Source organism: Lynx canadensis, chromosome A3 (assembly GCF_007474595.2).
Source record: "Lynx canadensis isolate LIC74 chromosome A3, mLynCan4.pri.v2, whole genome shotgun sequence".
Classification (NCBI taxonomy): domain Eukaryota; kingdom Metazoa; phylum Chordata; class Mammalia; order Carnivora; family Felidae; genus Lynx; species Lynx canadensis.
Genome location: NC_044305.1, coordinates 33,693,730 through 33,718,533, shown reverse-complemented (window position 1 = coordinate 33,718,533; position 24,804 = coordinate 33,693,730). Strand labels below are relative to the sequence as shown.

The 24,804-nt window shown below is 41.3% G+C and overlaps 1 protein-coding gene across 3 annotated transcripts in view; it reads right to left on the bottom strand.

Annotated features, from left to right (window-relative positions):
• The window catches only part of PLCB1 (phospholipase C beta 1), a 702,980-nt gene extending 679,918 nt beyond the window's left edge, over positions 1-23,062 (bottom strand). For 2 of the 3 annotated variants that reach the window (XM_030310080.1, XM_030310081.1), the window contains exons 1-2: positions 22,923-23,060; positions 5,640-5,717 (exon numbers count right to left, since the gene is read on the bottom strand). In XM_030310080.1, coding sequence (XP_030165940.1) covers positions 5,640-5,717; positions 22,923-23,021 — 177 coding nt within the window. In that variant the 5' untranslated portion in view covers positions 23,022-23,060. Of the gene's footprint in view, positions 1-5,639; positions 5,718-22,922 lie in introns of all 3 variants that reach the window. The other variant, XM_030310083.1, reaches the window with a different exon arrangement.
• Positions 23,063-24,804: the final 1,742 nt, after the last annotated feature.

Here is a 24,804-nt window from a genome sequence, read left to right as displayed (position 1 = left end):
AGGTCCCTCAAAATGACTCAACACGCAGATGTTAATTTACATCTATGAACTAGGGTCATGGGTAAACAAACGGGGTTGCACTTATTAAATAAGAAAGTATGAAAGGCAGAAGATAAATGGAACAAAAATGAAGTGGGAAATAACATCTCAGAAGCCCACAGGCATTAAAACATAGGAACAGATCTATGGGCCATCTAACCAGGTGGTGGAGGTGTCCGTCAGTAGCAGGAGCACAATGGGAACATCATCTCAGTTCAACCTGACTCCTCAGCTCCCTCCTCCCGCAGCCTCCACACCCTGAACTACAAAAATCCCACAGAAGAAAGGGTGCCATCATAGCTGGCGCCAACCAGAAAGAACAAGGAACCACCAACACGTAAGGCACCCATTGAAAGAAATTAAATTTAGGGGCGCCCAAGTGGCTCAGTCTGTTAAGCATCTGACTTCAGCTCAGATCATGATCTCACGGTTTGTGAGTTTGAGCCCCGTGTTGAGCTCTGTGCTGACAGCTCAGAGCCTGGAGCCTGCTTTGATTGTGTGTCTCCCTTTCTCTATGCCCCTCCCCTCTTCACGCTCTCTCCCTCTCTCTCTCTCAAAAATAAATATTTTTAAAAAATAAAGAAATTAAATTTAGAGCCCCACCTCACACTAGTCCTCAAAACACATGACATGACTACTATGGTCTGAAAGTTTGCATCCTCCCCACCCCCTCCCCCAAATCTATACTTGGAACACCTACTGTCCAAAGACAAGATTAGGAGGTGAGGTCTTTTGGAGGTGCTTAAGTCTTGAGAGCAGAGTCCTTGTGGATGTGATTAGTGTATAAAAGAGGCTCCAGAGACCTCCCCAGCCCCTTCCTCTCATGAGGATACAAAGAAAAGGCTCCAAACCGGAAGAGGGTTCTAACCTTGGACTCCAGCCTCCAGAACTGTAAGAAATAAATATCTGTTGTTCATAAGATACCAAGTCTACGGTATTTTGTTATAGCAGCTTGAAGAGACTAAGATCAGCAACTTAAATTAATAATAATGATGGCCATAACGATGAGGAATAAGAAAGTCCTTAAGTAAAGCAAAAAGAAAAAAAAAGGAATGAAATGTGAACACATCAAAATTGAAAATGGGAAAGTCATCTTTTGCCATGCATAAGTTAGAAATTAAGAAATTCAAAGACAAACCACAAACAGGAAGAAAGTATTTGCAACATCTATAACAGCTAAAGATTACCATCTAGAGTACATAGAGCACCCTCAACAAGGAATATAAGCAAGGGACACAAGATTCATGTAAGAGAAAACAGGAACAGTCCATAAAGGCATAAAAATAGACACATCTTACCATCAAGGCAGACACTGGCAAATCAAAACAGAGATAAAACAGCTGCATCAATACATGCAAATATACATAAATGCAAAAATAAAAGGTTTCTTAATAATGTTGGTGAGGCCTGAAGAAACAGTTCCTCTCACACACCACTGACAGGGCTATAAAATGATGCAACTATTAACTAAAATATAGGATATGTATAGCCTTCAATCAGCAATTGTAGTTCTGAAAATTTACCTCAGGGAACCCCTGACCCATCTACCCAGAGAGGGCTATGCAGGCTGACTATTACCCTGTATTACAGGATTGTTCCCTGTAGCCCCAAATTAGAAACAAACACCCACAGTCCACCAGTGAGAAATTATTATTAAATAAAATTTGGTAATCCATTCCATGGGATATGACAGAGAAATTCAAAAGTAAGAGGTAGATCTACATGTACTTACATGAAAAGTTCTCTAAGACAAACTAATAAAGTAAAACACAAGTTGGTGAAACAGTAAAAACGATATGATGGTATTTAGGATACAAACAGATATAAACAAAACAAAATGAACTATTTCCATAGATATGCATGTAAAATTCCTTCAGAGGAGACAGGGAACACTACCATGGAACTGTTACCAGTGGTTGACCCTGGAGGGTACACTAAGATTGGGTCAAAGAAGGAGGGGCTAAGGGCATTTACACTACTTTATTCTCTTATGCAAAGAACACATTTGTGTGTTATTCACAAAATTAAAAATAAATAAAATCTGTAACAACAAAAAAGAGAAAGTAGTAGGAGTCCTACATTTAAAATGTGTCTTTTTCCTCCTATTCCTTTTTGATGTAATGTAATTATGTGCTCCTCTCCTCTCTCCCTCCAAGCTCCTGCTTTAGGGATACAAGGAGGAGTCTGCTGGGCTGGACTTCTTGGATCTGAACTAGTAGTAACTAGTTTTATTTTTACACCAACCTTGGCACAGAAGCAGGGCATCGAGTTGCAAGGCAAAGGTCTACTTTGTTTCATCTTCTAGCAGAATAGGTTTGTATTAGCTCTTTAACATTGACTTCTTTTTTCTTCTTTAGCTTTTCCTCCAAAATTGTGATGCAGATACTTCCTGTAGTTACATGGTTTTCATGGCTGATACTTCCTGTGTTGGTTCCTTGTCCCAATCTGGCATAGCTCCAAAGAAAAGTCATAAACTAATGCCAGCAACCCGTTACATACTCCAGCCGTGCAGGAGCCCCTCTCACCCACAATTACAGATAAGCTCATCCTCTTGACCTAACAGACACTGACATAAGAAAAACCACCGTGCTTAGAACAGTCTTATTCAGAAACATGCTGTTGCTACTTGCAGTCAATAAGATGTACAGAGCCAACAGTAAAGAAGAAAGTGATTAAAATAAGTCCAGAGCTGGTACGAAGAATGAACATATATCCCTTAAGATCATGGTCATGTTTATCTGCTTCCCCCAACCTCAAATATTTTTTCAATGTTTCACCAAAGCACATGTTTGCTACCTAAAAATCACTTGCTACTAGCTCCAGTTTTTTAATTCCTAAATCTATCATCTGTGCTGTCTGTCTTCTTTGCCACCCGTCATTTCTATGATGAAAAATCAAAGGGGGAGTTAGAGGAAGGGAGCATGTCACTGTCTATGGAGGATGAATTCAGTGGTGCAAAATCAGTGGCTGTGGTCTACAGTAGAATGGATAGTAAGGTACAATGTATAATTTGGGGTGGTATCATGTAGCCGCTATAGGAGAGATGACATGGGTAAGACATTGAGTAAAATGTGAGAATTTTCCTCCAGTGCTATAAAAAGAAAGATCTTGTAACAAGAGCTTCTTTCCCAAGAGCTTCTTAAAGCCACTCAGCTCGCCTCTGAGCTGACCAGGCGTCGTTTTGGCACAGGCTCCGTGGATAAAGGAGAATTTAGGTAGGAAGAAGCCCAAAGGGAGAAGAGAGGTACATTATAATAAATACCAATGCACACTTCCAAACCAATGGAAAACACAGTGTGTAAAATCAATGAATAAACTTACAAGTATTTTTTTTCTCTGAGACATCTCTGTAATATATGTGATAGATTCACATCACTAAGAGTCACTGTTTGAAAAAAAATATTTTGAAGAAAGTGGGCCTCTAAGTAACATCATGATTGCACCTCTCAGCCAGGTACCATCAAATGATCCTATGCAAAAACAGCGACTAAAAGCTTGGCTTCCCACCCCTCATTTGAGAGCACCATCTTCTAGCATACATTTCCTCTAATATATCACTTACACCCGTCCATCTCCTAGAAGTGGATGTATCACTCCTTCTGGCTCCAAGACCGGGCGTAAAGCCAGAAGAAAATGACAAACTTGGAAGCAATGAAAGTTTAATTTTTTTTTTCTTAAATCCTCTCATCTTTTGTATACTGATATATGATCATTGACTAAAAAATAAACCTCTTAACTCTGATCTATGAAAATGGGATGACTTCGGTATTTAAAAAGTGAAAAATGAAATTTACTATCTTCTTAGGTAGAACTGTAAGATTAATATCCATGAGAGGAAAAGTAATAAAGAGATAAAAGGAATTGCTAACATATTATCTGTTTCAATTGGTCATAAACAGCACTACAAGCAAGAGAAAACGATTGTGGTAAAAATCTGAAATAAATTTTCCCACATCTGAAAATAGGCATAAGTCAAAATCCTGGGTTCTCAGAACAATAGACATGCATCAAAGAACCTTCGGTCCTAAACCCTTTCTCTTTCTTAAGCAAAGAAATATTTATGATTGGTCTTAGAAGGGAGTTTAACTGAGTTGCCATGAATTATTAAAAAACCCCAAAATACCTTCTGTTGCTTTTATAGAAGCTTGATTTACAAGCTGAAAAATCAAACTGACAGTTAAGTCCCTTGTACAAATACCCAACCTTTAAAAATGCCCTAGGCATTATAAATATATCTTTCATGAATATAGCTGCAACAGTTCTAAAAATAGCTTTTAGGAGGAAAAAAAAATTCTTTCAAGCCATTGTTTTATACATAACAGCAGGAAACCAAACAGAATGTCAAACCCAAAGTGATTAACACACCCAGTAATAAACATGAACATTAAGTAGCAAGTCTTACAAATGAAATACATTTTTTTGACATTAGCTTAGAGTCTATGGTTTAGCCCTAGATCTATGGCCAGAGATGATTCCAGGGCACCCATATTCAAAAAGTGATTCGAGGGCTACAGGGCTAAAATTCGCCTTTTAGATGAGTGTAAACAGGCACGTTCAGGACTGGCCCTGGGAGGGAGGTATTACCATCCAGCACCGTGAGAGTTTCCTCCAGGCTCCACCCTGACCCCAAATATGCCATTTCACACAGCCAGTTCCAGACCACTGCTCACAGGTGAAGTCCAGGTTGCCCCAAAGGCAGAAGGAAAGGCCAACAAATTCCAGTAACTTTGGCAATAGTGACCTAACTCAAGGATGTGAAAAGACTAAGAGCCCTTCACAATGTGGTACCTGGTATTTTATTGGTTTAAATATGTATTTAGCACTCTCAATAAAGCTTACCCATCTCTCCAAATAACAGAGCTTATAGGGTCACAACAATCTGTGTTCTGTGGCCTCACAGGTTCAAGTCCAGAACCACTGTTTCTTGAAATAATAACTACTTTCTATGAATATTTTTCTGCCCATTAAACCCCAAATAAATCTTGTGATTTGCAGACATTCTATTTAATAATTCAATATGGAATTATCTCAATTGGCTTCATAATAAATGAGATCCTAAACTCATGAAATGGTAGACAGAAAGCTAAATATGAAAAAAAAAATCTTGAAACACTGAAGGTATAAGCTAAAGGAATCTTATTCTTAATTTTCTAATGTGAATAAATGATCAAGACCAAATTCCTGTGCCAAGCCCAGGAGAACCCTTAATAAGCAGCAAAGGGGAGAAGGAAGAGAAAAGGAAAGCCAAACTTATAATGTGGGTCACAAGTGATTTTCTCATCATTTTTCTTTATTCTTTATGAGTAGAACTGGAGGGGGGATTTAAGTCACTAATACTGGCTAATTTTCTTCTACAACAAATGTAATTCACATTTCCATGTTCTTGTCCTGAAAAAATGGCAATTGTTCTAGGATTCAGCATATCTAATACTCTGGGCTAGAATCCTTGGAAACTCCTAAGACATTTATTTCTAAGTAGAATCTTTAAATAAATTACAAAGGGTCATTCATGAAATGGATATACTTATGGAAGTAACTTAAATACTTTGCAAATCAGCAACAAACTAGAAAATGTAAGAAAGACATATCTCACTTTTTACCTTATTTTGATCTGTCCAGTAAAAGAAAAATCCCTGAGGGTCAGTCCTCAAAATAATTGGAGTGACAATAGTGGAGTCCTAGAAATATAAGAAAAAACACAAATATCAACATATATCATTGTAGGAAGTCCTACCCAGGAGTTACTTAGCAAGTAATAGTTGTTACGAGTTTCTCAAGGGTCATCAATTATTAGTAAAAGTTTCAAAAAACTAGACATGGCATCCTCACTTCACAGCATTATTAATTACATAACTAAGCTTCTTTATTAATAATTAGAATATCTGTGTATTACTTATAAAAGAAAAGCCCAGGTATGCACATATTTATGAAGACAAATTGACATGTTTTCTATTCAAAGCTCTAATTTTCCAAATAATTTTAATATTAAACATCATTACATATTTTATATGATTAAAATTAATTAAAATCCATGCTTGAAGGTAATATTTTAAATTACATTTGTTCTATAAAATTATTTTTTATTGTACTGAAGAGAGTAAACATATTATTTGGGCATTGCTGTTTCCAAGGTAACAATAAATAAGGCCATGGTCTACATTTTCGGAAAGATATACACAAAATTGTTGCAAATTTAAATTTCACAAGATGAAATAAAACATCATAGACAAATAGTCTTCGGGAGTTTAAAGCATGTACATTATAAAGCAAAAACAGCATGCACTGTAATTATAATATTAAACATTTCTAAAATATGTGTTCTTTTCTTTTGGCAATTTTCAGAAAGGCATACCATCTGCACAAGAAAACACATGTCACTGGATATGGATTTTTATACTGAAATACTTGGTTGGGCCTTTGCAGGAATTACATTTTTTAAAGGAGACATAAATTACCTGTTTATTTCAACTATTTCATACACATTATAACTAAAGTATGGCATATCGTCTATCTGATCAAAGATACTTATAATGAAAATTAGAACTTGCAGAAATAATTTTGGAATTGGGGACTGTTTTCCTGATGGGAAGAGTAGATCAATGTTTTTAGTCCACATGGTAAGTCTTATTAGAAAGCTCGGTTCTGAAGGCCATCCCCTTGGGGATGCCTGTCCCCCCCTGGGTACCTCATCTTACACAGCTACAACTGAAAAAAAAAAACCATAATAATACCTACCTTAGAAGGTGTCTGTGTGAATTAAATAGGAGAATTTGGGTAAAGTACTTGAACCAAATGCTTGCCTCATAAAAACATTTATTGTTATTAACGGATTATGCTTAAAAACTGACTTATTAAAATAGCAAATGAAAGTTTATCATGGCATTCTTTTTTTATTATGGTTTTATTATACCGCTAACATAAAAATTCCTTTTTTTAAGCATAAAGTTCAGTGGCATTAAGTACATTCACACAGCTGCGCAGCCATTACCACCATCCATTTCCAGAACTTTTTAATCTTCCCACATGAAATTCCACAGTCATTAAACACTAACTCCCCATTCCCTCTTCCCCAAGCCCCTGACAATCACTACCTACTTTCTGTCTCCATTAATTTGACCACTCTTGATGCCTCACATAAGCAGAATCATACAATATTTATCATTTTGTGACCGGTTTATTTTGTGACTGGCCTCATGTGTTTAAAGGTTCATCCATGTTGTAGCAGGTGTCAGAATTCCCTTCCTTTGTAAGGCTGACTAATATTCCTTTGTATGTATACATCACATTTTATTCGTTCATCCATCTGTCACTGGACACTTGAGTTATTTCCATCTTTCCACTATTGCAAAAAATGCTGCTATGCACAGATTGACAAATATCTGAGTCCCTGCTTTCAACTGTTTCATACCCAGAATGATCATACAATAGTTCTCTGTGTAAGTTTTTGAGGTCCTGCCCTTCTGTTTTATCCTGATAATTTTAAGATTTATTCTTTTTTTAAAATTTTTTTGATGTTTATTTAGTTTTCAGTGAGAGAGAGAGAGAGAGAGAGACGGAGCGTGAGCGGGGGAGGGGCAGAGAGAGAGGGAGACACAGAATCTGAGCTGTCAGCACAGAGCCTGACACAGGGCTCAAACTCAAGAACCCCAAGATGATGACCTGAGCCAAGTTGGACACAACCGACTGAGCCACCCAGGTGCCCCTTTTAAGATTTATTCTTAACATGCAGTTTGAAAAATATCTTTTACAAGGATGGTGCTGTGGCACAGGACTTCGGCTGGAACTTCAAATTTCAAAATTACTCCTGAATGTTAAAAAAAAAAAAATGAAAACCAATTTAATAAGATAATAAAAGAACAATTTTTAAAATAGTTTAAGCTTCACCTATGAGATTATATGCATAAATGTTCAGAGCAATATTTGCAATAAATCACAGCAGTATTTTCAGTTCTGTTTCATTACCCATCATCCTCTAGAGTCGGGCAAAATGAAACTTTCTGACAGGCTGCACACAGCACACATCCCCACTTCCGGTGAATCTGGAATTAGCCTGTAGTTTTAATATATCATCCTCAAATCAGTTCCTTTTCTTATCAGGGTGTCTGACAAGAGCATCTGACAAGATTCTAATCGAAACCTTGGTGACAATTCACTGCAAGGGTCGCAGACAATCAAATATTTAAAGTCATCAGGGCAAACCTCAAATTTATATTTTAGAACACTGTACTAGGCTGCCTCATTTGCTTCTGATACTTTTATTTCTAGCTTATTCCTTCTCCTCCTTCAAAATTAAAGCTGCCTTGTTAAATATTTTCTTGACCTCACTCTTCTGGCCATGGTTCCTCTGTTAAATGATATTTTATCTCATCTACCTGCTTACTTCCTCCATAATCACCCCTAACATTCCAAGATCAGCTGGAACTTGGCATTCTTGCCATCGAAGGCAGGATTTGACCCAGAAATACATGAATATCCATTTTCAATTCCACCTGCTTTTTTCCCACCTCCCACATAGCTGCAATGTCTATATTCTCCCGTACCAAAGTAGCCACTCAACCCATATCACAAGTATTCTTAATTGTCAGAACATAAGCTCTTGTTTGAAGTTTGAAATGTATGGTCATCCTTCATTTTCAAGGGAACCGCTGATGGACTGTAACTCTTTAAGCATTTTACTGCCAAAAAATGGAGACAACTCTCGGACAGTCTGTTTCTCTCCATCAGCATCCATAAGATATGTATTCCATATAAGATGGTGGTTTTCAAACTTTTGGATACATCAGATTTACTAAAAGGACTTGTTAAAACACAGACTGCTGGGACCCTTCCCTAGAGTTTCTCACTTGATAGATCTGGGCTGGAGTCTGTAAATGTGCATTTCTTTTTTTTTTTTAATTTTTTTATGTTTATTTATTTTTGAAGGACAGAGAGACAGAGTATGAGTGGGGGAGGGGCAGAGAGAGAGGGAGACACAGAACCTGAAGCAGGCTCCAGGCTCTGAGCTGTCAGCACAGAGCCCGACGCGGGGCTTGAACTCACAGACCTCGAGATCATGACCTGAGCCGAAGTCGGACGCTTAACCTACTGACCCACCCAGGCACCCCTAAATGTGCATTTCTTACAGGACCTTAGTGCTGCTGCTGCTGCTGCTGCTGCTGCTGCTGCTGCTGCTGGTCTGGGGACCATACCTCGAGACCCACTGACATAGGCCTACAAAGGGTGAGGTTTTGGGTCAGGAACACAATGATGTAAAGGCACCAGTGAGCTTAAAAGGTAGACAAACTTGTGTCTTGTAAGTATATTGTTTCTAACTAAGAATTCAACTTTAACTTGTTTATTTCAAGTTGTAAGTTTCTTTTTTCCCAATAAACATCTGCCTTGAGAAAGAGAGCACTGATAAACATACCTGTCTTAAGTTAGTAATAGTGGATAATGCACAGTTAAGTTTCCATTTACTTCTCTTCGTTTGACAGAAACTTACTCGCATCCCTATCTCATCAATATATCAATAGTGAGACTAATATGATATAAGAAGCTACTGCTTTGCAATTTACTTTTTTTCATTATTGCCCCATGAAGGAGCCCTTTTAGACATTTATTTTCCTAATTATCCACAATGAAATTTTAATATCACAGATGTCCTATCTATTTATATGCTCTACGTGTATCTATGTTCTATACAAAAATTAAAAAAAGAATAAGATATTTTTGTCCCTCAAGACCATTTTTCATTTTTTGGAGGTGATTTGGCCCCAACTGAGAAGGTATGTTCTGTGCCTGCACGTCCAAGATGGACTCATGAGCCACCTGTGGCTACTGAAAACTTAGAATGTGGCTAGTTCAATGGAGATGTGCTGTATAATGTCAAAGACAAGGAATGAAAACAAGAATATAAAATAGTTCATTAATAATTTTTGATATTGATTATATAATGAAAACAATATATTGGGTTAAATAAACTATATTGTTAGAATTAATTCTACCTGTTTCCTTTTACTTGTTTTACTATGGCTATTAGAAAACTATAAATTTCCTAAGTGGCTTAAATTATATTTCTACTGGGTAGTGCAGCTCTAAACTTTAAAACTCTAAAAAGGTTTCTTCTTAATAGGGAAACGTTTTTCACAAAGCAAAGCACATTTGGTCAGATAATTCCATTTAGCAAGTTTTGGGTTTTTTCCATGCATGCAGCTACCATCCAGTTTTAACATCTAAGTAGTACAAAATAAATCTAGTTGCTTCTCTAAGTGTCAATTCTTCGAATATCTGAATAAAGCCATTATGTTGCTGCCCTCTGAGGCCATATATTTTGCTAGGTTGAGGTATATTGTGGGCTGAATTGTGCCACCCACAAAAAATGTATATATTGAAGTCCCAACCCCCGTACCTGAAAATAACCGTCACTTTATTTGGAGACAGTCTGTACAGAGGCGATTACGTTAAAAGGCAGTCACAAGGGTGGGCCCTAATCCAATAAGGCTGGTATCCTTATAGAAAGAGGAAATTTGGACACAGACACGTACAGAGAGAAGATGATGTAGAGACCCTGGGAGAAGACAGCCATCCACCATCCAGAACAGAGGACTGAACAGATACTTCCCACATGGCCCTCAAGGAAGGAACCAGTTCTGCACCCTGATCTCAGATTTGTAGCCTCCAAAATTGTGAAAATATACATTTCTGTTGTTTAAGCCCCCCCAGTCTGTTGTACTTTGTTACAGGAGCCCAAGCAAACTAGTGCAAAGAGTAACCCTAAACCTTAAGACGAATGTCAAGGACCAGTCCACAGACCCACAGCTTATTCCTTAGTACCATTAGCAGAAAGTCTATTGGCCAGTGTTGACCACAATCCTCACTCCACGGTGATTCTATGTTTTTATGCTGTTATGAGAGAACACATAGGAATAAAGACCTGGATTTCTAAATTAATCAATATTACAGAGTCAACAAGGAGAAATGACAAGCAATGTTCCACAGGGAGTGCCTAAGACCTGCATTAGGAAAAAGTAGAGCGGAAGATGGCAAATATATACATTGTAGGGGAAACAGTTGTGTAAGGAAAAAGAGTCCTAAGGGTCATAGAAAAGCAGATGTGATCCCATCAAACATCAGCAACGCAGCCCTAACTATGAAAACAACAAATAAAAATAAAACCATAGAAATGCTAAGGTGCTGGCTTAGGATCAGTGAGGTTAAACTTCTACATGCATCTGCACTGATGAGAATTTTCTTCCAGGGGTCTATGCAGTGTGAAATTTCCCCCAAATAAATGAAAGCAAAGGAAGTAACGGGGTCCAGAAAAGAAGACGCAGAACAGTAGAGAGAAGCACCATTTTAGTATTTGCATTTCACCGATAGGTAGGAAAATCTCTCTTAGTACAACACAGGGAAAAGTTGGAAGCATATTTCTTCAAATATCACACAAGGGAACTTAAGACACTATACTACAGATTCAAACAAGAGCCCAGATTCCCAATTATCCAAGGTGCTCATTGCTTAGTGGGGACATCAGATGAGGAAACTGACCATTTTAGCAAGATACAGCTCTGGTGGGTGTAAACTGGCATCTCACTGTGGTTTGAATTTGCATTTCCCTATGACTAATGACTAATGATGTTGAACATCTTCTCATGTGCTTACTGGCCACATATGCGTGTGGCTCGTGTGCGCGCACGTGCGCGTGCCTTTGCACATGTGGTAACCTGGTCCTTTTTAAAATCAGCTAAGATTTAAATCAGTAGTTTGAATGTGAATCAGTGGTTCTGAACTGGGGCAATTTTGCAATGTCCTGAGATAATTTTGTTTGTCACCCTGGGGTCTTTGCTACTGACATCTAGTGGGTAGAGACCAGGGGTGGCACAAAACATCCTACAACGCACAGGACAGTCCCCTACAGCTGGCGCAAAACATCCTACAATGCACAGGACAAGTCCCCTACAGCAAAGAATTACCTAGCCTCAAATGTCAATAGCACTGAGGTTGAAAAACACAGCTTAATGGCTTCCCATTGACTTTATGATAAAACCTTGCCGTGGCCTAAGCAGGCCACTTGCCATTTTGCCAGCATCACCTGAGCAACAAACTCCCAACCTGCTTATTCTGCTATGTCCTTCAAAGGACATCCTTTGATCCTTGGAATGTCCCCATGTGCTGTTCCCTTGGCCTGACACACACCCCCCTCCTCTTGTTGACCTAAGTCCTACTTATAACCCAGGTCTTTCCATAAATAGAATGCCTCCTGGGGAGCCTTCCACATTTCTTATGCTCACGTACTTCTGTACCTTTTTCTATAGCACTTACCACCATTATAATGAAATAATTATACTTCTATTCCATTAGCATCTCTCTCCCACAATAGAATACAAACGCCATGAGGGCAGGAGCCAAACCATTTATCATCATAACTCTGCAACAGTGACAAGATGTCTAGCTTGTAAGAAGCATCAATACTTATGTTCATTATGAATACTGAATGGGTGGATGGAAAAGAAGCTAGGTACATTCTGAAAAGTATCAGTTGAGGTTGACATCTCACAGGTTGCCAGTAGCCTTGGCAAGAGAAATTTCAAAGCAGTGGTAAAGGCAGAACAAGACTTTGGAGGATTTTGTTGCGGTGAGAGAACTCAGAGGAGACAATAACTATGTGTGGAGGTCTGGAGAACATTGTGCTGGAGTCTATGTTGGAATTTCTGTGGCTAAAAGGCATATATTGATATGTTTTTAGAGGAGCTTTGGCAGAGGGAAAATGTTCACAGATATTATCAAAAGCAAGCTAATAATAAAGTCAGCATCCAGAGAAACTGGGCAACATGGACTCCAGAACACAGAGAAGATGTGCTTTCCCAGGGACCAGAGGGAAGGTGGGAGAGTGTAGGTGGCCCCAGTAATCAAATGAAGAGTGGGGAAGGGAGGAAGTCTTTGTGAATCATTACCATAATAAAGAGAATGTTTTCACAACTATCAGTCTTTCATCTGTCACTTCCAACACATCTGAATTTCTTTAAGGAAAATTTTCACAACAATACCTGGGTACTCATGTAAGCATCTTTTTTAGAAAACGGAAGCCACTGGTAACATTCAGAAGATGGGATGTAAATACATTAAGCATCACAATTTTCAACCAATATTGAATTGCAATTTAGTACACACTCAACTTTAATTGGTCCCACAACAGCATCAGATCTGTACTGACAACAAACATTTTGCTTCTCCAACTCACACTGAGAGAAACTAAGGCCACAGAGTCCCTTTGGACTCTGGGAGATTTCTGAGAGAATGGAAGGACATAGAGCAGGGCTTTCCAACCAACACCACAGACAGTGTGTCAGGAAGGTCTCTTCAGAGCATGACCACCTTCCAGGTCTGCCTCAAGATGACATGCTCCCCTGTGTGAACCCACCGTAACCAGACACACACCAGACCACTTCCTTCATTCCACAAACATTCCCTCAGTACCTACCGAGTGCCAAGCCTATGCTCTGCCCTAGGGAAAGAAGATAAATAACATAAAGCTATAGTCCTCCAAGTGCCGTGGTCCAGTTGTAACACAGACAAGGGATATCCACCTGCCTGTACACATGTTCCTGCACCAGCAATCTAGATCTGGCCTCTCGACTGATACTACCTTGAATTCAAGCCATTCTGCATCTTGCTTTGGGTCAGGTCACTCATCGTCTACACTCCCATCATGCCTACCAAATTTTCCAAGATCAATGATTTCTGTAAGAAGCCACAGGACCAGTCTTAACGGGAATCCAACAAAAGACAACATTTTGCAAGTATGTTGGGAAAGAAAAAGGTGGAGAAGCACATGTAATGAGTCTTGCTAGATACAAAAATGTCACTTATCAGGCAATGGAAAAAATGACCTTTGTTTTAACGCCACTCCTGAATATCTAAATATACCATGTCTCCCTACTGAATGACTGATAGAGAACATTTGTAGACTATAATATACACTGGCCTCTGTGCCTCAAAGTAGCAATGAGGCTTTCCTATGTTCCCATGTAACACAATGTAGACAAAAATGAACTCTGTATATACACCATACCTGTTTTTGAAAACAGTAGCCAAAAGGGATAAGTTTGTAGGGACATAAACCCCATTTGTATGAATCCTAAAATCAGGGAGATTTTGTAGAGAAGTCAAGGAATCTTTTTTAACTTGTATTGATCTGGATGGTTAAGTCTTTTATTACCAGGATGCCTGGGTGGTTCAGTCAATTAAGTGCTGGCTCTTGATTTCGGCTCAGGTCATGATCCCTGCATCGTGGGATCAAGCCCCTGCATCAGGCTCTGCACTGAGCATGGAGTCTGCTTGAGACTTTCTCTCTCTCTCTCTCTCTCTCTCTCTCTCTCTCTCTCTCTCTCTCTCCCCCCTCCCTTCCTCCCTCCCTCTGCCTCTCTCTCCCACTTGTGCACTCTCTCTCTCTCTCAAAATAAATAAAATGAAAATAAAAAGTCTTTTGTTACCTAAAGGATCCTGTTTGGGGATACCATGGTAGACTGTAAAGAGAATATAACCAGAAGACTTAGTTTTAAATTTAACCAACTAGTTGTATGTCCTTGGGCAAGTCACAACTGACTAGCCTCTGTTTCCTTCTATGTAAAATGGGAATAACACTTGCCCTTTTCCTACCACTAAAGGTGGTGTTGATGACTAAACAGGGGTGAACATAAATAAATAATAACAGTGCTTTACAAGTATAACTGCCTGTGATTAGGATTCACTCTCGATATTGAGCTCCAAAGGCAACATTATAGCAAAACTCCATTTTACTCAAATGTAATATTGAAGGAGCAAACTCCATGGGATACAGATATTTGTTGCATATAAGGACTGAAAATCATGAAATCTTAGAACAATAAAAGACAGATCAGGCAGGGGTTAGTGAGGGAAACAGAAACCTCTCTAGAAATTTTGAACATAAAAGGATTTAATTACAGGTAATTGGACAGAATCTCAAGGATTGGTGAAGTGGGCTTCAGGTTAGGCCTCCATGAATGACCCCAGAACACCACAGCACTGACCCTTGAGGAAACCTATTGCTTTCACCACATTCAGAAAGGTAAGAATCAGGAAGGAACTCCTGGAGTCAAAAACCCAACAGTTTAGCCCAAGGCAAAAGAAGAGTAATGTGAGAACAGTGAGCACCCCCTCTTGCCATTGCCTCATTAGACCCATGGCCCTGGACATAAGCCACTTATGAACAATTACAGAAAGTAATGCTTCTGCCTTCAACACCTCACATTTCTATGGAAACAACCCCAGGAATATAGAAAGGTGGTCTCTTTCACATCTCTGCCCTCTAAATCTCATATGACTGCTTCTCATGCTGGTGGAACTTAATTTACAGCCAGAATATTAGATGCTTCCAGAGAGTCAATGTAGCTTTGGATTTCCAGATTCTGCATTTTAAAAAATTCCACTAAGAGGATGTGAAAATTGATGCTAAGTGAGACTCAACAATATCTGAGACAGAACACCTGAGAATGCATCATGGTTAGCACTTTTTTTTTTTTTTTAGTCTATTAGCCCACTCACTGACTTGTTCTGTGGTCTTCTGTCTCTTTTTAAGTCCATGTGGCCTCTTCTATAAAATGAATCACATTAACTTTCTCTTACCTAATTTATAAACAAGTTCCAAAGAAAATTAGATTCTTTAACAGCAAAATAATCTCCTAATTTTTTAAGTATCAATGTTATAGACTGATATCCACTAGGACTAGTTCAGGTAAAAGTGTTTCTCTTTGCAAACTGATCCATTTTCCCTGAACTTGCTCATAAAACTTTAACTCAATAAAAGAAACAAAACATGGAACTGAAAGAGCCCCTGAAATTAAAAAAAAAAAAAACAAAACAGATATGGGATGCTTTTATTCTATTTTAATACTAAATGTTTTCTTATTTTATATAATAGTCTGTTTCTCCATTTACAATAATTTAGTTTCTTGACAAATATACAGATTTAGTGAATATCAATGAAGACATATGCCTAAGCATTTGTTCAGAATAGAAATTAAAGTTAAAATTTCCAAAAAAATTGAAATTAACATGTGAAGAAGATAATAAAAAAAATCAAATATCAGATCAGAGGGGAATCGAAGAACTCTTACAGAATCTAGTGTTCTTTACGTGATATTTGTCAGTTTTTTACAGAAATTGATGGCTTCCTTAGGAGCTCGTATGTAACTGATCTCAGAAACGAGTCTCCAGAGGCGCCTGGGTGGCTCAGTAGGCCAAGCGTCTGACTCTTGATTTCAGCTCAGGTCATGAACCCAGGGTCCTGGGATTGAGCCAGCATCGGGCCTCCGCACTGAGCATGGAGCCTGCTTAGGATTCTCTCTCACCTTCTGCCCTTCTTCCCCGCTCTTTTGCTTTCTCTCTAAAATTAGAAAAATTTTAAGGAAGAAGTATGTCTCCAGTTGCTTTCCCTGCTGATGCACAGGGGCACATGGCTTAGATTTGGGCATTGGACATGGCACAAACAGGGAAAGAGAAGCATTATGAAATTTGAGCAGGTGGAACTTATGATCTGAAAAGGCTGCATGAACCTAATATTAGCGTGGGTAACAGGAAAAGCAACATTTTCAGTCACCAAGGATGTGTTATTTAGGTGAGACCCATAGCATTAGTCAACAATTCACAATCAATCTTATTTCATTTTCTGCCGGCACTCCTTGTTCATGATAACATGAAACAATCCTGATAAAGAAACGTTTAACCACAGGTCACCAAGTTCAACATAAAAAAGGAAAATGTTCCTGTCCCATTTAAACATCATTGCAGGTAAATATAATTTGAAGCTATTTATTGATAGACTGAACTTTCAAGGGAAGTATTCAAGATATGCTAATAGCCAGAGCAAATTATCCTAATACACCACAGGTAGGAATATCAAAGTCAGGCAAGATAAGAGAGAAAATCTAGAAGAGAAAAATAGATTCCACAAACAGCACTCTGCTGGTCTCCTTTCCTATGCCAATAACAGCCTGTAGGCATTACATTTCCTTGTTAAACTACCAGAGTTTTGCTCAACTATTTCCTCCTTCAGGGCATTTACACCTGCTCCACTTCCCAGACTTCACCTTAGGACAGATAAGGACCTAATCAAGTGCCATCTAAACAGAAGGTAAGTCACTTCTGTTGTTATTATTCAAGAGGGTTCATTCAGCAGTAATAAAAAAAAATGCTTTAGGCTGAAGAGGGTTTGTTTTGTTTTCACTGAAAATTAAAAAATCTTTTTTTTTTTTAGATCAAAAACAGGCAAAACCAACCTATAAAGTTATAACTCAGGCTGATTGTTACCCCTGGGAGGAGGTGTAGGGACTGGAAGGTACCACCTAGAGAGGGCAGTGCTGTTCTTGATCCAGTGCTGCATACTGGGTAGTGTTTATTTTGTGAAAACAGACCCAACCAGACAGAAGATTTTTGTGTTTTACTGTATGCATGTTACGCTCTGATAAAAAGCTTAAAGTAGCTTTATTGGACTAGATTTTGGAAACGTTAATACTTTTATGTTTAAAGTAATTACTGTCGATGAGAAATTCACAAACGCTCTTTGGGCATTAAAAATGGACATATCTGGGCATACGTACGTGGCCCTTTAGAGAGCACCTGCCAGCTTTTCAGTCTAAAATCTGCCTCTCCCTCTGTGGGGGCCCCGTCCGGATCCACCACCTACCAGCCGGAGCCTTTTCTTCTCTATTTCCCATAACCTTTCCAGAGTGAGTGCTGCTGAATGCCCATCTCATAAGCCATTCTCCTCAGCTCCCTCATTAATCTGGTCAGTGCCCTCCATCATTCTGCTGCCATCATTTTGGAAACTGTAACTGCATATTCTACATAATGCAAATACTCTACCCAAGCTTCTGTGTAGGATGCTGGGAAATGTGCAATATACAAGCATGTTTATTCTATTATTATTAGTGATGATGATTACCTGTTTTAACTGCGGAGGTTTTGTTTGAAGGGGAGAGAACGGTGGAGAGGGGGGAGAGTGCTACTTGGTTCAAAGCCATGGGGCATTAATCCAAATCCAAACCTTTGAGCTTCCACAGGCTTCTTCTCAAACAACTTAGGCAGTTGCAATTGCAACTTTTGGCTAGATTATGCTTATGAGACAGAATGTACAAAGATTAGTTTTATACATATTTATTTTAAATATATATTCTTGCTACATTACAAGAGTTCTGTTTAAGAGTTTCCTTCTTCTAGGTGGAATATATATGTGTGTGTGTGTGTGTATATATATATATATATATATATATATATATAATTTTTTTTAATTTAAGTAGAAATAAAACTTCTGGATACTTTGTAAACTGACTTGCTTTACAGAAAAGGTGTCCTGCTTTTTATGTGGATTCACTTTCCCTGAAACGCCTGAATTTTTTTTGAAACAAGTAAAACACTGATTTTTTTTTTCTTTTTCCAATTATAAAATATTAAAATCAAAGCACATAGTAAAGGGAATGAAAGGAAGGTCTGGATGTTCCCACTTGTAGAATAAAGGAGGCATCTAACATATACTGGCCACTGTGGAAAAATTCATGACCCTCTAACTACTGAGAGAACAATATTTTTAAAAACCGTGTTTTATTAAGGGTTCCTGGATGTCAGGCACTATACAAAACTATGCATATGCCTTTGCTCACTTAATGTTAACAGCTGTTCTGTGCAGCAGGAAATATTACAATCCTCACATTACAGATGAGGAAACTGAGGTGGAGATGTATTAAGTAACTTACGGTGACACTGGAACTTGGAGGGGGAGAGTAGAGAAAAAGAAAGAACAAACAAATGTGACACCTTTCATGTCCTACAGGTTGTAGAACAAAGAGACAAGGTCCTGGAGCTTAAACAGGGACACATCAGGGGCTGGGAAGAAGGGTGGGGGAGCCAATTGTATGGTTTTTATCCTTCCTCTTTTCCTCCACATACTTTCCAATACAAAGCAAGGCCAAACACATCTCACCAGAACTCTCCCACAATGTCCACAGTCCTTTACACCCACCTCCACCACAGGGGCTGGTAATATACAAATGCAAAATAAAAGCAAGGATAAAGTTGCATCCTTTGGTATCACTGGTAAAACAGATAACCACGATAGGTCAGTCCTATATTTGCTGACCAAGTTCTGGAGGACAAGGTTGGCCTTGGATCTTCTAAACTGTACACGCTACCACTAGTCGTTCAAACACTGAAGTATTCTATATGCTCCACAGACCCTGGGGACTCGCAGCCCTCCTCATGATCAGGCAAAGAAAGGCCAACGCCCTGGTGCAACAGGGTTCTCCCAGGACCCTGCTCCACTTCCATTGCCCCTACTGTCTATTGTGATTGGTTAGTGGGCCTATGTCAAAGGTTTTGACTACCACTCTTAAAGCATCCACAGCCATGATGCTGGCATGTAGCCAACAGATTATGCAGGGCACTGCACCCTCTAGGTGACATCTTCCATTCCATAGAGTGGCCAGAAAAAACAGAGTAAGTGATTGTGGTGTTTTAACCACTCACAACAAGAGATAATCTCTCCGCAATTCTAAGTAGCCCCATACTCATCATTTCAAATGTATTATTATGCTTTCTAATGGGCTACTCAGAATCTATTTTATGAGTTTGCCCATCCCTCTTCTTAAAGACCAGAGGGCAGGGTTCTACAGTTTTTAAGTGAGATCCAGTATTTGAGAGATTTTAAAACTATTTCCAGCATTTAATTGTCCTCTAAACAAGCTGATGGGGATGCCCCCCCTGGTGCAGGGGGCAGAGGATATTTCCCAAAGTCAAAGCCAAAGGGGAAAACCCAACAGTCTCCCCTCCTCAAAGACAGATGAGACAGCCTCTCAAAAATTTTCTCTCTTCCCTTTCCCTTTCTACTAACCCACTAGAAACAGGTGACAGTGCTGAAAAATGTTCACTGCATATAAGAAATTCAAAAGCACATATGAATGCAAGTTAAGCTAGCCTAGGCACCAAAGACACTTGGTAAAATACGCCATTAAGATCTAAAGATTGTCCATGATTTTGTCATTGAGGTCCTTCTACTTCTTAGATAGAAAAGTAACAGCTGGATGAATTTCTCAACATGCAAAGAGATCAAATTAAAATCACAAACTTGCAATAATGTACATGGGCTGACAAGACCATGGTAGCTATCTGCCATACTTTTTAAGTTACTTCACACACCTTATCTAAGTGATTTCAAAGTGTGGTTCCCCAGACCAGTGGACTCAGCAAGACTCTATGAGAAATGCATTCTCAGGCCAATCCTCAGACCTTCTGAATCAGAAAACCGAGGGGTGAGACCAAGCAAACTACGTGTTGCCAATCGCCCAGATGTTTCTGACACTCAAGTGTGAGAAGGGCTACTTTATCCTATTGGCTACTTCCAACTATTACAGGTGAAACAGGTAAAAACAAACAAACAAACAAACAAACAAAAGTGGCATTCTCATAGTCTTGCACAAGAGGCTGCAAAGATTCAGAAAGGTTAAGTGATTAACCTAAAGTTACACGCTGACTGACAAGAGACCCAGCAGGTAAACTCAAGCCTTGAGATTCAACAGGTAGTTCTCTTTGTCTTTCGGCACACAGTATCAATAGGATGAGTATAATTAGCCCGATCACCTAAACTGGCTTGATTTTGGGAAGGACAGATATGGGGCGACAAGAGTAGAGGGGTGACTCATGAGGAGGATATGGGAAACTAGAAAGTCGCTCCTTCTCAATCCACAGATCACCATGGAGACAGAGAGCCAAGGGAACATTGCAGGAGAGTTCACCATATTCCAGGTAACGGGACTCCTGGATGCAGTCTGGGTTTCTCCCTACAGAAGATCTGAGATTCCACAGGCCTCCCTTTAGCGTGTGCACTAAAGTAAGGCTTCCCAAGAAACTCACTGCTGCAGTGCTCAGGGAGAGGTGCTTCCCACTTCTTACGGTAGTGTCTGACTGGTGACCTCTCCAATACTCTCCTTGCAATCACTTCTATCTCTACGTCACTGGTGTTCTTGATAATTTTCTGTCTCCTCCACCTACCATGTAGGCCTATAACAGCAGAGATTCTGTCCACATCATCACCACCCCAGAATCTAGTGTATGGTCTGGGCATTAGCAGGTAAGGAAGAAATACACATGCCATAAATGCACAAAATAAAAATCATCGTCCTTAGATGTCAAAACTTGTTCCACAGAAGATCTCCATTTTCAAAGTGATGCCGGCTATTTTCTTCCAAATAAGATATTCGGAGCACTGTTTAAAAGTATCACTGTGAATAAATGCAGAGCTGGGATACCCTTCTTTATTCTGTAAGTCTTTCTCCCTTCGGCCCTTTATTTTCTCATCACCTCAGTTCTCATCTTTGAGACGTCAAGATGGGCAAAACTGTTTTATTTGTTGCTGAACTGCATTATCTTTTGTTGTTATTGTTGTTGTTGTTGTTGTAAGAAAGCGTTACATCTGTGGTCCAAATTTATTGTTTAGATTCTATTCCATTACAAAAACATCTGGTCCTTACACTGGGATGGAGAAGAAAGTGTAAGTCCATCCGTAAAGGACGTATGTTTCTATCCTTGCCTACACATTTAATAATTGCCATTAGCTTTCAAGGAAGCTGTGCTCATACTCCCTAGTCCCGTTTGCACTTCCAACTGGACAAAATATAGACACAGACTCACTCAGCTAAGTAATTGGATTCGGTACCTTGGAATATTTAAATTGTTGTTCAGATACTGGAAAATGGCTTAAGAAGATTAAAGAAATACCCTGGAGGATAACAGGCTATAATTTACTAGTGGAAAATCTTTTCAGGAGGAGATGAACACCTTATTCGCCTATCATCCTCCTGTTTGAGAGATGTCTTCGTCATTGGACCTAACTTTCCTTAGCTATCTGCAGCTCAGTTTTAATCCCGGTGGGTTGTTCTTAACAAAACCTTTTGAATTACACCCAGACATATAATTGATACGATAATGCCTCCGTCTGAAGAGTCCCATGTTTTCAGCAAGATATTAATTTAAGTGTTTGAAGACAACGGGTTGGGGAGCGGGTGTCACTTGGAGTCCTAGGTCCAGGGCTCTTGCGAAAACCCTGGAGATCCGGGTTTGGGCAAAGCTCTGCCCCACTTGGCAAACAGATGTAATAAAATAAATTGTGGGAATGCCTTGCGGGTTCTGCTTCAAGCTGCAGACTCCAGCCAGCTCAGTTCTCAAAAACTAGCTCTCCCATTTGCCCGCACGTCCGCTGAGCACTCCTAGAACCCCCGATGCCCCCGACTTCTGCCCTCTAGCCCTTCACAGGAGTGTCCTCCCGGGCCCTTCTCAAGCCCCTCACTCCGGAGCCAGGCGCTGAAGTTTGGCATCAGCGACCACCTGTCGGCTGGACCGCTGTGTCCCTGCCGCGTGGGCTCCCATAAAAGTGCCATGAGGGTTAGCAATTAATGAACAGCTCGTTCTTTGGGGCTGTCCTGTTCCTTCTGGAAAGGGAGCATAGAGGTATAGGGGTGCGTCTGCGGGCGGAGAGGGGTGCGCCTGGTCACACCCCAGCGCTCTCCAGATGGTCCCAACTTCACACTTTCAAAAACTCTCAGGACCGTTCTCCTGGCAAAAACTGCCCCTCAGGCCCCCAAGCCTGAAGAGCCTCAGGGGGCGCCTGCCAGACCCGGCAAGGATGGCAATTTCCCTGACCCGGAGAGACAGGAGCGCGCGCGAAGCCGCTGCTCCCGGCCAGCCGCCTCGGCAGTGGCCACCCTGCGCGCCCCGAGGCGGGCCCCGGCCGGCTCCCGTGCGCCATTGCATAACGCGCCCCTCGCCCCACCCCCACGCCGCCCGCCCCGCGCCCTGCCCGGTGCCCCCGCCCCCCAGCCCGACCGCCTCCGACTTACATCATCCCACTTGACGAATTTGGTGCCCTTCTTGAGGCTGTCGGACACGCACACCGGCTTGAGTTGCAAAGCGTGCACTCCGGGCTGAGCCCCGGCCATCTGGGCTCATCGGGGCTCGGGGCGGCCCGGGCGAGCGCGGCAGGGACGGGGCGCGGGGCGCGGGGCTCCTTTCTCGGCTCGCGAGGCGCTTGACTGTGCTCCCCCGCCGGCCTCCCCCGGCCTCCCGGCCTCCGCACCTCCTCCGGCGCGGCTCAGCAGGCGGGGCGCACGGGGGCCAGGCGCCCGGCCATGCCCCGGGCGGGACGCGGGGTCGGGCGCCCGCGGTGGCTGCGGAGCCTCGGAGGGCACAGGGAAGCCGAGCCGGGCGGCCGAGGCTGCCAGCCGCCGCCGGGTACTGCTCCTCCTCCGCCGCCGCCTCGAAGCGCACCATTCAGCACATCCTCTATACACAGAGGGAGAGCGCGAGTGACACACGCCCCGCGCCCCCCCCCCGCTCCTTCCCCTCCTCCTTCCTCCTCCCGCCCAGCTTCCCCGCCACCCTCGCTGGCTCGGTCCCTCCTTCCCCCGGCGGCTTCCAGCCCAACTTTGCGCGCTGGGTCAGGCGCCGGGAAGCGGGGACGCAGCGGCACCTCCCGGCTCCTGGGCCCCACTGCAGCCAACGCCTGCGCCGCCCGCGCGCCCTCTGAGCATGCCCCATGCCGGGGTTGCAGGGGTGCCCGGGTGCCCGCGAAACCGCGCGTTCCCCTGGGGCTTTCCGCGAACTTGGGCGGGAGCGTGAGTGCCTTCCGATCCAAATTGGGTGGGGAAAGGGAGCGGTTGGGAGGGATCGGAGAGGCAGCCCCTAGCGGGAGCTCTCTAGCGACGGCCACAACCCAGCTCTTTGCAAAGACATTATTTATTAGTAGATAAGAGAGCAGTAGAGAGGCTCGGCATGAGGTGCTCTTTGGGGAAACCTTGCGGCGCCTGAGGTTTGCAGCGCGCTGGTCTTGGAAGGGGGGTGGGGGCTACGGTTAAGTTGTGGTTCTGAAAAAGAAAGCCCACCCTGAGAGAAACATGGTTTTTGTCCCCCCCCCCCCCACACACACACACACAGAGACAGAAGGCCCCTCTCCTCTCCACGGGGTGTGGTGTGTGTGTGTGTGTGTGTGGTGTGTGTGTGTGTGTGTGTCAGACAGCAGAGACACAGGGAGAGAGAGGAGAGACCATAGAAAAAGAGGTATCTTATGGATAGTAGACTCCTAACTGCATCATTTAGTGACATAGGTCTAATAATGTTTGCCCTCCGCTCATTCAACAAACATTCTCATTTATTAAAAGAGAGAGAGACCCACCAGAATGGGTAAAAATTAAGATTGATAATACCATTGTTTGATATAGAGCAACTGGAACGCTTATCCATTGCTGGAGAAAGTATAAAATGGTAAAGCCATTTTAGAGCAGTTTCCTATAAAAAGTTAAACATTAACTTATCATAAAACTCAGGACTTTCCCAAGAGAAATGAAAGTAAGTTCACATAGACTTGTGTGAACAATGTGCATGGCTTTCTTCATAATAGCCCATACTGGAAACTGCATATGTCAATCAACAGGTTAATAGGTAAATTAATGATGGTATGCCCAAATGATGGAATACTATTCAGCAAATAAAAGGGAATGAGCATGCACCACAAGGATGAATGATACAAGCTTTAAAACCTGACAGAAACTAGATGTTATGCTGCAGGATTCTGTTTGAGGAATTCTGGAATAGGCAAACTAGCCTATATTGATAGAAAACAGGTCATCAGTTGCTTGGGGTCAGGAATAGCAGGGATTCACAGGGAAGGGGACCTTTGGAGGTTTGGAAATGTTCTATATTATGCAGGTACACACTTTGTCAAAA